Source organism: Colobus angolensis, unplaced genomic scaffold (assembly GCF_000951035.1).
Source record: "Colobus angolensis palliatus isolate OR3802 unplaced genomic scaffold, Cang.pa_1.0 Scaffold257, whole genome shotgun sequence".
Lineage (NCBI taxonomy): Eukaryota > Metazoa > Chordata > Mammalia > Primates > Cercopithecidae > Colobus > Colobus angolensis.
Window position 1 is genome coordinate 166,713 of NW_012115788.1, and position 16,787 is coordinate 183,499.

A 16,787-nucleotide genomic window follows, 5' to 3' on the forward strand; every position below is an offset into this window, starting at 1 on the left:
CTGCTGGGTGTACTGGCTTTGGCTTGCGCCTGTAATTCCAGCACTTTGGGAGGCCAAAGCAGGAGGATCACTTGAGCCCAAGAGCTCAAGACAAGCCATAGTGAGTCCCTGTCTCTACAAAATTACAAATTAAAAAAAGTTATTCAGGCATGGCATGCATCTGTAGTCCCAGCTACTCAGGGGGCTGAGGAGGAAGGATCACGTGAGCCTAGAAGTTTGAGGCTACAGTGAGCTATGCACTCCAGTCTGAGCAACAGAGAGAAACCTGTTTTTTTAAAAAGCAAACAAATGGTAATTCTAAAGGTAAAATAAACTTATAACAGATGACAATGAAGAACTACTTTCTTCCATCTGATAAGCCTCGCAAATGAAATATTCACATAAAATCTTAAGATGTACGGATTCCTATGTTATAACAACAGGAAGAAACCACACCATCTGTTAAAACAAAGAGTATGTAAGAAAAAAAGCAACTTTACCAAGTATACAATATTTTAAGAAAATCAGCACTAAAAGAATACAATATAATGTAGCTGGCTTTTTTTGTCACTGAAGTCTAGTCCTTAAATGTTATTTCAATAATAATTCTCATACTTGTTGCAAAAGAATATCTGCATTACCTATTTTACCAGTATTCTAATTTTTATTAGATCTTTAAAAAAGTTTTTATTGTTCTTAATCTTAAAAAACTGAAACTACAAAATCAAAAACAGGAAGGCACTAGAACAATTTGCTGATACCTCTATATAATAAGCAATTTTGTAAGGAAGAAGATTTCGGAGCAGGATAGGTGGCCACAAATGTATTATATATGGTAAATCCCAACCATCTTCTGAATACACTGATAGAGACATTAAATTATCTTTTTCTGGAACAATATTAATGAGAAATGATTGCTTAGAAGGGTTTTTAGATCTACATTTCTTCTTTAGAAGGGCACCATCATTTTTCACAATCTCTTCAAAGTCAATTCCTTCACACATTTGGTAGTCCTCATCTTCTGGCTTCAGAAAAAGGAATGATCTGCATGAGATTAAATGATACAGTTTAAAATGCTTTAAAGGAAAACATATTAAACTATATAATTACAGCTTTAGAATAACAAACTTACCTCCTTTCATAATACTGTAATAAATTTTTATATTTTCATATACTTTTTAGATATAAGTAAGATAGATAAATAGATATCACCTTAACTTTCTGGAAGCTCATCAAGTTGTTTGACTTTTAAGAGGAGAAACTTACTATCTTAAAAGTACACTTATAAGATAAATGGTTTCATATAAAAATACATAAATCGTATCAGTTATATATGCAAAGCAAACCACATAGAATCATCTGTGACTTGTACATATAACTGCAAGAATTTGGCTTTTCTGGATATGTGGGCCTAAAAGGAAATAAATGCCATGACTGAATTCACAAACTAAAAAAAATTACTACTGAAAAAATAATCACAAGCTTTCCAACATTAATCAAATGAAAGTTTTCAATCGATATTTAACTTTATTAAAATGTGGGCCATAGATGCAGAAGAGTGTTTTTGTTTTTGTTTTTTACAGCAGTATGATATTTTACTTTATTTTTTTTTTCTGCTTTAGCAGTTTTTTAAAATTATACTTTAGGTTCTGGGATACATGTGCAGAACGTGCAGGTTTGTTACAGAGGCATACACATGCCATAGTGGTTTGCTGCACCCATCAACTGATCATCTACATTAAGTATTTCTCCTAATAGCTCTCCCTCCCCTTGCTCCCCAACTCCCAACAGGCCCCAGTGAGTGATGTTCTCCTCCCTGTGTCCATGAGTTCTCACTGTTCAACTCCCACTTATGATTGAGAACATGCGGTGTTTGGTTTTTATGTTCCTGTGTCAGTTTGCTGAGAATGATGGTTTCCAGCTTCACTCATGTCCCTGCAAAGGACATGAACTCACTCTATTTTATGGCTGCATAATATTTCATGCTGTATACGTGCCATATTTTCTTTATCCAGTCTATCATTGATGGGCATTTGGGTTGGTTCCAAGTCTTTGCTACTGGGAACAGTACTGCAATAAATACATGTGTGTATCTGTCTTTATAGTAGAATGATTTATTGTAGTTCTTTGGTATATAGCCAGTAATGGGATTGCTGGGTCAAATGGTATTTCTGGTTCTAGATCCTTGAAGAATCACCACACTGTCTTCCACAATGGTTGAACTAATTTATACTCCCACCAACAGTGTAAAAGCGTCCCTGTTTCTCCACACCCTCTCCAGCATCTGTTGTGTCCTGACTTTTTAATGATTACCATTCTAATTGGCATGAGATGGTATCTCATTGTTGTTTTGATTTGCATTTCTCTAATCACCAGTAATGATGAGCTTTTTTTCATATGTTTGTTGGCCGCATAAATGTCTTCTTTTGAGAAGTGTCTGTTCATATCCTTCACCCACTTTTTGATGGGGTTGTTTTTTCTTATACATTTTTTTCAGTTCTTTGTAGATTCTGGATATTAGTCCTTTGTCAGATGGACAGACTGCAAAAATTTTCCCCCATTCTGTAGGTTGCCCGTTCACTCTGATGGTAGTTTCTTTTGCTGAGCAGAAGCTCTTTAGTTTAATTAGATCCCATTTGTCAATTTCGGCTTTTGTTGTCATTGCAGAAGAGTGGTTTTAAGAAAATGGTGACAAAATTATTGGTTGTCACATGGTTAATCTTTATATTTGAATATCACATTGTTTACATTTCAGCAATATTTTATATTTAATAATTTTTGAACCCACACTGTAGCCAAGAATAAACATTTCAGAAATATTTTTATATTTGTAAAAATTATTAGCTATAATTATGACACTGTCCTTTATAGATGAACAACAGTCAACACTATCTCCAATCCTGATTATTTTCCTAAGTTCTACTCCTAAAATGTTAAATATCTATAATGTATTTCTGTAATAATTTCTGATGGCACCTTAAACTTGTTAGACTGAACACTGAACCACTCTACCCACTTTTCTGCATGTCCTTTTTCAGTGACTTGCAGCTACTGGCACCCTGGACTTTGACACAATATTAGACTTCCTTCTTCCCTGACTGAAGCATATAAATTATTTGTCAAAAGAGTTAACAGATACAGCCTATTCTACTTCTACTTCCTTCTATAATTTTCATTCTATTTTCCACTCTTACTTTTAACACTTAAAGGTAAAACCTTATTTTTTTCCAAATTAAACTAATGGTAATACACTTACCCAGTTTATCAAAACATTTATTGGACCTATTATGTACTAACAAGGCAAAATTGAAAACAAATAAGATCATAATCAGGTGGGAAATGTAATGTTAAAAGGTAACTACTGCCCTGTGATAGGTACCAAAACACATGTATAGAGTAGACTGAGGGCAGAGTGGTTGGCTCTTTCTAGACAGACGGCAAGGTGTTTGCAGAAGTGACAATTTTCCCAAAAAGGGTGTCCTGAAGAGAAGATCCGAGTAAGAGAAATATAAAAGGTCAAAGGAAAGTTCAAGGAATGAATGAAGAAAACAGGGAAGAAAGATAATCAATGACAGGAGGTTTTTTTTTTTTTTTTTGAGACGGAGTCTCGCTCTGTCGCCCAGGCTGGAGTGCAGTGGCCAGATCTCAGCTCACTGCAAGCTCCGCCTCCCGGGTTTAAGCCATTCTCCTGCCTCAGCCTCCCGAGCAGCTGGGACTACAGGCGCCCGCCACTTCGCCCGGCTAGTTTTTTGTATTTTTTTTAGTAGAGACGGGGTTTCACCGTGTTAGCCAGGATGGTCTCGATCTCCTTACCTCGTGATCCGCCCGTCTCGGCCTCCCAAAGTGCTGGGATTACAGGCTTGAGCCACCGCGCCCGGCCTTGACAGGAGGTTTTAAATGAGAAGATACAGTAGTGTGAATGGTCTTAGAACATCAAATGATCTGAGACAAGAAGAAAAAAACAGATCAAACTAATAGAGATAAAATTTATAAAAATGGAGCAAGAAAATGAGCGCAACCATCTAATTGTGAACTTATCTTTCAAATTTTATCTTCCAACATGCACTCTACATTCCAATGAATTCCCAACTATTCCTTATAACACTATGCTTTCATGCTTCCTTATCTTTGTTCATGCACGCCTTCCTCTTAGCCTTTTCCATCTAATCTCCATCTTACTATATTACATATGTTACTGTACTTCATGTATCTTGCCCAGGAGTCAGTCATTAATCCCTTTTATGTTTTCCATAGTTTTTGGCAACTGTAACACTTTCTTTTTTTTTTTTTTTTTTTTGAGACGGAGTCTCGCTCTGTCGCCCAGGCTGGAGTGCAGTGGCCAGATCTCAGCTCACTGCAAGCTCTGCCTCCCGGGTTTACGCCATTCTCCTGCCTCAGCCTCCCAAGTGGCTGGGACTACAGGCGCCTGCCACCTCGCCTGGCTAGTTTTTTGTATTTTTTTAGTAGAGACGGGGTTTCACCGTGTTAGCCAGGATAGTCTCGATCTCCTGACCTCATGATCCGCCCATCTCAGCCTCCCAAAGTGCTAGGATTACAGGCTTGAGCCACCGCGCCCGGCTGGCAGCTGTAACACTTTCTATAACTCTCCAAAACCCACTGTTTCCTACTTCATACATTTATGTAATATATCTATCTTTTGATGGCAATAGCCACATGCAATTCTTCTTGGTATTGAGTGTCTCATCCACAGAAAACCTTGATAAATATTTGTTAAATGAATAAAAGAATCAGTATATTTAAATTCTATTTAAATATTTTAGTAAAATATAAATTGTTTTCCTATAATTGTTTTCCTATATTTATCTGCATCTGTACTTATCTGTACCATTAATCTAAGAATAGAAACAGAATAGAGAAAGAAAACTGTTAAGACCTCACATCTTAAATATACGTGCACCTACACTGAAGTACTAGAGTAAAAGAATACCTAGATCGTGAGTTCGAGACCAGCCTGACCAAAATGGAGAAATCCCGTCTCTGCTAAAAATACAAAATTAGCTGCGCGTGGTGGTGTATGCCTGTAATCCCAGCTACTTAGGAGGCTGAGGCAGGAGAATCGCTTGAACCTGGGAGCTGAGATCCTGCCATTGCACTCCAGCCTGGGCAATAAGAGCAAAACTCCATCTCAAAAAAAAAAAAAAAAATGCCTAATGAAAAATCCAAGCTGGTTAGTCACTAATAGTTCTAGTTAAGATGAAGTACTCAATCAGTAACAATTCTGATTAAGATGAACTAATCACTACTAATTCTCATTAAGATGGATTAACTATCATGTAACAAATTAATATTCAGCCTTAGAAAAAAGTATAAAGGTACTGTTTTCTCTACTACGGAGAGAGACACAAAATATATAGCAGAAATGTATTAAAAAGTAGAGTATCATTAACTTTTATTATCCAAGAAGAAAATGAAAGTTCTTCACAGAAATTTTTAAATGTATCTTACATGCCATATTTAATCTAGTCCTGTAACCCACCCTAAATCATCTCTAGAGCAAGATCAGATATTGTAAACGACTATTTTGTTGTTCTCTCAACAACATAATTCTTTCCCTCAGCAAGTCCGAACTAAGCCATACAACATTCATTAGATTTAGCAGGTCGATCTATGTGAAAATACGCGCCTAAAACTGCCAGATTGTCTTCAGAGCACTGAGGATCCCATTCTGAACTTCTGGACAAGGGAATAGGTAAGCACTGTTTGCAGTTCTGCCTCTATCCTTCTGTAGCATTGAGGTAAGTACCTATTTCTAGTGTGTATTCTAAAATGGTATTTAAACAAACTACAATGCTTAATTCTGAGGAAAGTTTTATTCTCCAATAGGGTTCAATTTCCATATAAGAGATTATTTTCAATTCCAGATTACATATCTTGACTAATACTTACTTGTTATGATATAAATCTATAAGATTAGCTCATATTTTGTTATAATTTTAATATTTTCTTAAAACATATCTTGTATCAAATTTAATTACTTCAAAAATTTAAAATTAATGTAGTATATACTTCTATTTACAACTCCATCCCTGAACAATGAACAAATATGAAAAGGATAAAATATTCTGCTTACTAAAGGAATGTCAAAAAAATTGTATTATAAAACCTTTGAGAAGTAAAATTACTTCATAATAGTATAATTCAGAAACCATCAGGCATCATCTATTAGACATTTTAAAAACTCTTAATCATATGACTCTGCTTATGATGCTTATATTGCAACAAAAATATAATTATATTTAAGAGAAAAGTATATATAATGTACTTGCTATAAGTTATTACAATAAATAAATAATACTTCTTTTTAAAGATCTAAGTGCACTGAAACCTACATAAGTTAGATGAGCTGTTAGCAGGATGGATTTGATCAAAGTTATCCATGTGAAATCAGAAAGTAAAAAGTCTACAAGAGATCTCAGAGGAAACAAAACGATAAAGAAAAAATACCGGTAAGATCCTAATGGTACGTTGAATTCATTTTCAGGTGAGGCAGTTCCCAATAAGGTATCCCCTTCGTAAACAGACAGTGGGACTGAAAAATGATTTCTTATCTGGCGAAGAAAAACAAATAATATTTAGTATCATTAATCTAAGAATCTACAGATGTGTAAAAAAAAATGTCCATGTAAATATCTTAACAAAGGAACTATCAGGCAATATTCATCTTGCTTATGTAAATTAGAAAAGAAACAAACATATTATTTATCCTAAAACATACAAGAAAAATTTCTAGTTTTATATAAAAGGAATCTCAAAAACAGACTTTAAGCATCCTACAGGGGAATAAGATAATATCTTCTTCACTTTAGGATACAGACTAATTTGTTTAGGGATATGTTTTTGTTCAGACAAAAATAGTAGAAAAAAATTCATAGAAAAAATCAAAATTTTAAATATTTGTATGGTAAAAGTGACAATCTACAGGCTGGCAAATATCTGTAATATACTTGACAAAGGGTTTATAACCACTACATACTCAAAAATCCTAAAAATCATTAAGAAAGTTGCAATCAAGAGGAAAACAGGAACAGAATGTAAACAGGTGATTCACCGAATGGAAAAACTGACCAATAAACAGAGGAAAAGATACTTGACATTACTAGTAATCAAGAAAATACAAATTACATTCATAGAATATCTTTTAATACGAACAAACTGCAAAAATATCAGAAGTATGGTAATATCAACAGTTGAAAATGATGCGAACAGGAACTCATATACACTACTGGTAGAATGTAAATTGATAAAATAACTCTGAAGAATAATTCGACAAAAACTTAGTAAAAATGAAAATGTACTTTCTTCTTAGCAATTCTGCTCCTAGTTCCATACCTAGAGAAATGTTTACACATGTGTATTCATTTATTGTTTACTACATTCATTGAAGACACTGATGTTCACTACACCACTGATTTTATTATAAAAAAAAGAAAACGAAAACAATCTCAATAATAGAAAAATAAGAAAATTTTCTTCAAATTGATATAATCATGTAACATCATTAAAATAATGATCTATGTATCAGTATATGGTTACACTTCAAATATCTGAATGAAAACAGAACATAGCATAATAAGGTGAAACAGTGTAACATTTCTGTAAGGCACTAAAAACACAAGTATATATTTTCTGGACAGGAAGTAGTTTTTAAAATATGGTACTAGAAATATACACAACATATCACCAAACTGATATTACCTCAAGGAAGAAGGAAGGAGGGAATGTGGACTAAGGAGGGAAACCAAACAGCTGGCTTCAACTTCATGCATTTTTTTTAAATTTAAGGGAACCGTTTTTAAACGTCAATATTTTTAAAATTCCATGGTGTGGATGAAGACATCTGTATTATAATAAACTTCAAAGTCCACTATCAAACCAATAACTAACATCCAGAGCATTCCACAACAGACATTAACTGTAAGTTTTCCAACATATTTTTTGATTATAAATATAATTCCAAATAAATTTCACATTCAACTTTTCACTGATGTAAATGGAGCCTATTAAAAAACATATGCTTCTAAATGGTGCCTGTTTGGAATGTGAAGTTACTTACCAAAGTCTGATATTGCTTCCTTTGTTTTCCCTTTCAGATTTAGTGTGGAAAAAGTTGGTTGGAAGCTGAGAATAAACTAGTAGTTGAAATTTCAAGGAAACTTCAAAGGTTTGGAAAACGGAATGAGCATAAGCTTGAGAAGTCTAAGGGAGCAGAGGAAAGGGAACATCCGTCTGTATAAAAGTGGGTGGGCACAGTGGCTCACACCTATTATAATTCCAGCACTTTGGGTGGCTGAGGCAGGAGGATCACTAGACCTCAGGAGTTCAAAACCAGTCTAGGCAATGTGATGAGACCCTGTCTCTACAAAATATTGAAAAATTAGCCAGGTATGGTGGTGTACATATGTAGTCTGAGCTACTGGAGAGGCTCAGGTGAGAGGATTATTGAGCCTGGGAAGTCAACGTTGCAGTGAGCATTCATCATGCCACTGCACTCCTGGGCGATTAAGACCCTGTCTCTCAAAAATTACAAAGATAAGAAAGAAACAAAAGCATGTTGCAGGTAAGCTATCCTGCTGGAACAATTCCTAAAGTTTATGATTACGCAACAGCAATATGATAGCAGAATGAACACAGATGTTAAAGTGAAACAAACCTGAGATAAATACTGGCAGTGCTAATTACTAGCTGTGTAACTGTGGGCAAATTTTATTTTGAATAATACCGTTTCTCCTGACTATCAAAAGTAGTAAATTCATATATACGCATACCTTGTTTTATAATGTTTTGCTTTATTGTGCATTGCAGATATTTCATTTTTTACAAATTAAAGGTTTATGGCAACCCTGCATCAAGCAAGTCTATTGGTGCCATTTTTCTAACAGCATGTGCTCACATAGTGCCTCGGTGTCATATTCTGGTAACTCTCACAATATTTCAATCTTTTCGTTATGATTATATGTGTTATAATTAATAAATGTGTGCGTTCTGACTGCTCCACAAATTGGACATTCTCCCCACTTTCTCCCTCTTCTTCAGACCTCCCTATTCTCTGAGACACAATAATATTGAAAATAGGACAATTAATAACCCTCCAAAGACCTCTTTCAAATGAAAAGAAGAGGCACATGTCTCTCACTTTTAAATCAAAAGCAAAAGCTACAAATGATTAATATTAAAGAGAAGTGCATGTCAAAACCAGAGATGGGCTAAAAGGTAGGCCTCTTGCATCAAACAGCCAAGTTGTGAATGCAAAGGGAAAGTTTTTGAAGAAAATTAAAAGTTCTAACCCAGTGAACACACAAATAACAAGAAAGTGAAACAGCCTTATTGCCAACAGGAAGAATATTGTAGTGGTCTGGATATGACATGGTTTGGCTATGTCCCCCACCCAAATCTCATCTTGAATTGTAATCCCCATAATCCCCATGTGTCAAGGGAGAAATCAGGTGGAGGTAATTGGATCATGGGGACAGTTTCCCCATGCTGTTCTCATGATGGTGAACGAGTTCTCACGAGATCTGATGGTCTTATAAGTGTGTGGTAGTTCTTCCTGCGTTCACTTCTCTTTCCTGCTGCCTTGTGAAGAAGGTGCCTTGCTTCCCATTTGCCTTCCGCCATGATTATAAGCTTCCTGAGGTCTCCCCAGCCATGCTGCACTGAGTCAATTAAACATCTTTCCTTTATAAATTACTAAGTCCTGGGCAGTTCTTTACAGCAGTATGAAAACAGCCTAATACAGGATAGAAGATCAAACCAGCTACAACATTCCCCTAAGAAAGGCCCTAACTCTCTTCAATTGTATGAAAGCTGAGAGACATGAGGAAGTAGCAGAAAAAAAGTTGGAAGCAGAAGTTTGTTCACGAGGTTTAAGGGAGGAAATCACCTGCATAACATACAAGTGCAAAGTGAAGCGGCAAGTGGCTGCAGCAAGTTATCCAGAAGGTCTAGCTAAGATCACTGATGAAGATGGCTACACTAAACAACAGATTTCCAAACTAGACAAAACAGCCTTCTATTGGAAGAAGATGACATTTAGGACTCTCATAGCTAGAGAAGAGAAGTCAATGCTTAGCTTCAAAGCTTCGAAGGACAGTCTGAATCTCTTGTTAAGGGATAATGAAGCTAGTGACCTGAAGTTACGCCAATGTTCATTTACCATTATGAAAATCCTAGGGCCTTTAAGAATATGCTAACTCTACTCTGTGCTCTATGCATGGAAAAACAGAGCCTGAATTTGAAAGTACATCTGTTTACAGCATGGTTTACCGAATTTTTAAAGCCCACTACTGAGACCTATTCTCAGGAAAAAAAAAATCCTTTCAAAATGCTATTGCTCATTGGCCACGCACATTGTCACTCGAGTTCTGACGGAGATGTACAGGAGATTAATGCTGCTTTCATGCCTGCTAACACAACACCTATTCTGTAGCAAATGGGTCAAGGAGTAATTTCAACTTCTTAATATTATATGTAATATTGTATATTTGACTTAAATAATATTAGTCTCATTATTTAAGAAATACATTTTTTAAGGCAACAGCTCCCATAGATAATGATTCCTCTGATGGATCCGGGCAAAGTAAATTGAAAATCTTCTGGACAGGATTCATCATCCAGATGTCATTAATAACATTTGTGATTCATGAGAGGAGGTCAAAATAACAACATTACCAGCTGGTTCCAACCCTCACGGATGACTTTGAGGAATTCAGGACTTCAATGGAGCAAGTCACTGCAGATATGGTGGATATAGCAAGAGAACTAGAATTAGAATTGGGGCCTGAAGAGGTGACTGAATTGTTGCAACTTTCTTTAGAGAGAAAAGTATGAAGAGTATCTCATCCAGTGAGTAGCAAAAAAATGGTATCTCATCCAGTGAGTAGCAAAAAATGATCAGGCAAAAATGTATTATTCTGATTAATATACACATAATAATCAGAAAACCTCCAAATACTCATATTTATCTTTGGAATAGATAATAACAAATTGTTTAGTAAAACAATTTTCTCATAATCTTTCTATATCTTACCAAATTCTACTTTAAAAACATCATATGAAACATGAGAACTAAGAATTTGATAAATGAATAATCTTAACTGTACTCTATTTTTAATTCTAGAAAAATTATTTGCTCTATACATTTGAAGCAATGAAATATGTCTATACAAAGTACCTGTAAGAAATTCAAAATTCACATTCAACTATTTAACTAAATGGCAAAATAATCAACAGTAATGAGTGCGGCTGTCAGTTACCTTTTAAAATAGTTACCTAAATAAAAAGCGAAAGAGAAGGGATATCTGTTTTCAGTCATGCTAGAATAACAGGGACCAGATATAGCTTCCCACCCTAATCAACTAAAAAGCAGGAAAACAAACAACAAACATCAAACCACAGTTCAGATAAGGCACAGTAGGCAGCACAAGGCAAAAACAAAAATGAAAAAGCTACATAAGCTATGACTACCCAGCTTGCTGTCTGGAGAGTGAGTTTCTAGTCTGCTGTGTGAGAAGCAGGCAGCCAAGTTGAAGAGACAAGATCTGAAAATCTGGGGAAGCCAATGTGACTGAAATTCACAGCATATTGTACTGGAGGGGAGAGACCTGCATGGAGAGGCAAAAGCTGTACAGACGAATTCTGGAAAATTGAGTGTCCCCTCCACGTCAAAACTTCAGCTGAGTCATGACCAGGACATGTGTAGATTATCTACGGCTCAGTAAAGATCTGCCTAAAAGAAACAGGAAGAACAAAGTCTGGTTCTGATATATACAGTAGTTTTAGGTAACCAGTAAAAAATTACCAGGTACATTAAAGGAATGAAAAAATTACCATAATGAAAAGAAACATCAATAAAATGAAACAAACCTGAAATGACACGTAATAGAATTGGTAGACAAGGACATTAAAACATTTATTAAAATTATATCCAATATCACTAAAAAGATAGAAGACTAAGTATGCTAAAAAGAGACACTGGAAAATAAAAAACCAAAAAGTTTATAGTACTATTGAGAAAAATGTATCAGATGGGGTCAACAGCAGATTGGCCACTGAAAAAGAAAAGAGAAACTGAAGACTTAACAAGAGAAACTATCAAAAAAGAAATGGGTAAAAAGCTGAAAGGAAAAACAAACAGAGCATTACTGAGCTGTGGGGCAAGTTCAAACATCCTAATATATACCTAACTGGAACCTAAAGGAGAGAAAAGAGGGCGAAGACAGAAAAAATTTTAGAAACAATGGCAACAAGTTTTCTAAAGTTGATCAAAACTATAAATCCATGATTTTAAGGTCAGTAAACCCCAAATACAAGGAACATGAAGAAAACTACACTAAGATTCATCATAACCAAATTGCTTAAAACCAATGATAAAGAAAAAAGAAATCTCAAAAGCAGCTAAAGAAAAGGTTGACACATTTTGTAGAAGAGCAAATACAGGAAAAAAAGCAGACTTCTGATCAGAAACAATGCAATACAGTAGACAGCAGAACAACATTTTTAAAGTATGGGGAAAAAACCCTGCCAATCTAGATCTCTAGGCCCAGTGAAAATATCTGTAACACAGATATGTGAAATAAAAACTGAAAGAATTCATCATCAGCAAATCCACGCTGTGAGCTTACTGAAAGAAAAAGTGATAATATCAAATACAGTTTGTATTTTAAACCAATTTAAAACATAATTCATTAAAGAAAAATAGTAACTTGTATTATGGGGTTTTGGCTAACATACATAGACACAAAAATGTATGAACATTTATACTAATGTGGGAGATGAGAAATGGAAGTATACGGGTCTAAAGTTGTGATTCTGTATGTGAAGCGGCAAAATACTACTTGAAGGTAGACTAATACAATATGTACGTAATAAAGCCCTAAAGTAACAACAACAACAAAGGCAAGGAAGTATAAAGAGATACAGCCAATAACCAACAAGGAAATAAAATGAATTCATAACAAAAATGCTCAATTAATAAAAAAAAAAGAGAAAGAGAAAACAAAAGGAAGATGGATGCAAAGAACAAATGAGACAAATAGAAAAAAAAAATAGCAAGTTTAAGCCCAATGACATTAATAACAACTTTTAAATATAAGTGGTTTAATTATCCTTGTTAAAAGGCACAGATTTTCAGATTAGGTTAAATTAAAAAAAACAAAACAAAAAAAACACAAGGTCCAACTACATGGTGCCTACAGAAACCTCACGTTAAATACACCTTAACACACAGGTCCCCAGCCCTTCACCCATGGGCTGGTACCAGTCTGTGGCCTGTTAGGAAGTGGGCTGCACAGCAGGAAGTGAGCAGCAGGCTCAAGAGCATTACCGCCTGAGCTCTGCCTCCTGTCAGATCAGCCACAGCATTAGATTCTCATAGGAGTGTCAACCCTATTGCGAACTGTGCATGCACGGGATCTAGGTTACATGCTCCTTATCAGAATTTAACTAATGCCTGATGATCTGAGGTTAAATCCAGTACTGTGAGTGCTTGCCTGATTTTTGCTTCTTATGGTGTTTTTTCTGTGTAGACAGTTGTTAACTTGGTGTCGCTGCAGGGGACAGGGACACACATGGGTGGAGCTTTCTATTCTTGAGAAAGGAATCCTGAGACCATATGCCCCAGCCCCCAACCTGTGGAAAAACTGTCTTCCATGAAACAGGCCCCTGGTGTCAAAAAGGTTGGGGACTGCTGCTTTAATGAGTTAAAAAGTTAAACAATGAGAGGCAGAGCAAGATGGGGGAACAGGTGTGGTGGTGTGCACCTATAGTCTTAGCTGCTCGGGAGGCTGAGATAGGAGGATTGCTTAAACCCAGGAGAATGTGGCTCCAGTGAGCCATGATGGCACCACTGCAGTCCAACCTTGGGCACAGAGCAAGACTCAAGAAAAGAAAGGAAGACAGAAAGACAGACATTAAAACTCTAGACTAATATCCCTCACGAATATAAATGCAAAATCCAACAATATACTAAAAGGTTAGTAAGACGTCATGATTATGTGAGATTAATCCTAGGAATGCAAGCTGATCTAACATTTAAAAAAATCAGTGAATGCAATTCATCATACTAACAATTGAAAAAATGTATCCTCCTCCCGCACAGAAAAGGCATCTGACAAAATACAAAAATCGACTCTGATAAAAACTCAGTACACTAGGAATAGACAGGAATGTTTTCAATGTAAGAAAAGGCATCTACAAAACTACAACACAAATCATGTTTAATGGTGAAAGAATGGACAAGGCAAAAACATAAGACATCACCACTTCTACTCGAATTGTATTCTAGCCAGTGTGATAGGCAATATAAACAAGATAAAATAAAACACATCCAGATTGGAAAGGAAAAAGTAAAAATGTCTTCATTTGCAACTATCGTAACTATCTAAATCTACTCAAATCTACTAGAATACGTGAGTCTAGTTAAGACTGCAAATAGAGGTTAATATAACCTGTATTTCTAAACACTACCAATGAGTAATCAGAATTTAAAACATTAAAAGACAAGCCAATTTTATCCAGATTTTTGATAAAATTGATAACCTGATTCTCAAGTTTAAAGAAAAATGAAAAGGAACTAGAATCCTCTGGAAAAAAATTCATACGGTGAAAAAAAAAACAAAACCTCAATTCTTAACCTCACACTGTATACCAAGGTTCACTCAAAATGGATATGTGGCATATCCATATAAAGATGACTGCTGAGAAACAACATGTAACTGCATGTAACAACATGGATACACATACAAAATTCTTCTGAATGAAAGTCAAACTCCATCTGTACTGTATTCAACTTATGTAAAGTCCTAGGCCATATAACTAATGTACAATGAGGACAGATCAGTGGATGCCCGGGAATGGGAAAGTGGGGAAATAGAAAATTTTTCTAAGAAATAAATGTGTTCATTACCTTGACTGTGATGAAGGTTTCAAAGGTGGATTTTTGTGTCAAAAGTCATCAACTTTAAATATATGTAGTTTATTGTACATACCTCAACAAAGCTGTAAAATTTTTTTATTTCTCTAAGAATTATCTAATCAAATAGAAAGGATATAAATACATTACAAAGACCGAAAGCAAAACACTGATGAGTATTTTATTTATAAAAAATACACTAAGATTTACAAAATATTCCTATTAAAAAATTGTAAGAAGTATATCAAACAAATTCCTACCACTGGTCATATCTGAGTAGCGCAACTGCTGGTAGTGACTCTTCTTTTGATATCAGCTGTATTTCTGTTACAGTTTATATTCTTTCAGTAATAATTTGCTTTGGTGTTTTTCTCTTTTTTAAATTTTATTAGCACACAGATATGCATAACAGGACATCCCCGAAAATTGATCATTTCATACCTGCACTGGGGAGCGAATTGTGACCTTCTTACTTCCTTCCACTGTATCAATTTGACAAACAATAGATCTTTCAACTCCAGACTCTCTGTGTCTTACAGTGTACAGACGTCGTCCCACTTTTGTTAAAGGAATCTTATCAGCAGTAGAATGGTTAACAGGTGCTAAATTAAATAAGTATGTTTAAAAGTTTTTATTATAATTCATTAAATATTAATTTTACGTATGTTATACATTAGAAATTTCAGATGATTCTTAAACTTATAAATAATAGTCACTAAAGTCTTCGGATATAGTCCGTGAAAGGGATATTTTAAGAAGCCACCATATATTTCCACAGCGTTCATTAAAAAATCCCATTCCGGAGTTTAACCCAAGACAACAATAGCAAACCTTTCCAAAATGAGTAATGAGAGCAAGTACTATAAAATACAAGAATACTGATCTCTGGCTTGCTGTAAGAATAACCAGAGCATAATAGCTTTTGGTAGACACTGGTAAATATCAAGGTGACTAAAATTTTTGTTTTTAATTTTTCCAACAACTTGTGTCACTTTTCCTTTATATCTTGGACTTGATTACACAAAATTTTATATATATTTACCTAACATACATGTTGTATCAGGGATGAAATTACTTACTTGCATAAATTTCATTTACCATCCCATTCATAAAAATGTAAAAGAGGTAAAATTTATGAGAACATTAATTAGAACATTATGACAATACCTGAAACACCTGTTACACGTTATTTTTTAACTAGAAACACAAGCTATTTTAGTAGCCTACCCTCCCATGTCTAATTAATCTTCTAAATGATGCCCTCCTCAATAACTACTTAAACGCCAGAGTATCAAAAAGTGGTGTAGGTGAGGGTTTGGGACTATTTAACTTCACAATGACTACATATTAAGATAATTTAAGAATGTATATATTTCACCTCCAATAAAAATGAAAAGCTTCTAGGAAGCAGAAAAGGCAAAGGAAAAAACCTTCATCTCAATAGGCAGAACATAAAAAAAAAACTATTTACAAATCCTAAAACTATTAAAAATTGCCATTTGCATGAATTCAAACTTTGAATTCATTCAGTTGCAAAACTAGTGGAATACCATCAAGTGATACCAAATGTGAATAACAAGAATCCCCACAAACATCTAAACATCTACGGTCTATAAAAGCTGAACGAGGGCGAGATCTAATACTTTTCCTCCCAACAACAAAGCAGTAAATTGCCATGCTCTGAATAATGCAGTGGATAAAGAAAAAGTATGGGCCGGGCGCGGTGGCTCAAGCCTGTAATCCCAGCACTTTGGGAGGCCAAGACGGGCGGATCACGAGGTCAGGAGATCGAGACCATCCTGGCTAACACAGTGAAACCCCGTCTCTACTAAAAAATACAAAAAACTAGCCGGGCGAGGCGGCGGGCGCCTGTAGTCCT

The 16,787-nt window shown here is 35.2% G+C and overlaps 1 protein-coding gene across 1 annotated transcript in view; it reads right to left on the reverse strand.

Annotated features, from left to right (window-relative positions):
• The window catches only part of VPS13A (vacuolar protein sorting 13 homolog A (S. cerevisiae)), a 220,188-nt gene that overhangs the window by 77,183 nt on the left and 126,218 nt on the right, over positions 1–16,787 (reverse strand). Inside the window, exons 45-47 of the mRNA XM_011947040.1 lie at positions 15,350–15,510; positions 6,445–6,548; positions 741–1,023 (exon numbers count right to left, since the gene is read on the reverse strand). Coding sequence (XP_011802430.1) covers positions 741–1,023; positions 6,445–6,548; positions 15,350–15,510 — 548 coding nt within the window. The remainder of the gene's footprint in view (positions 1–740; positions 1,024–6,444; positions 6,549–15,349; positions 15,511–16,787) is intronic.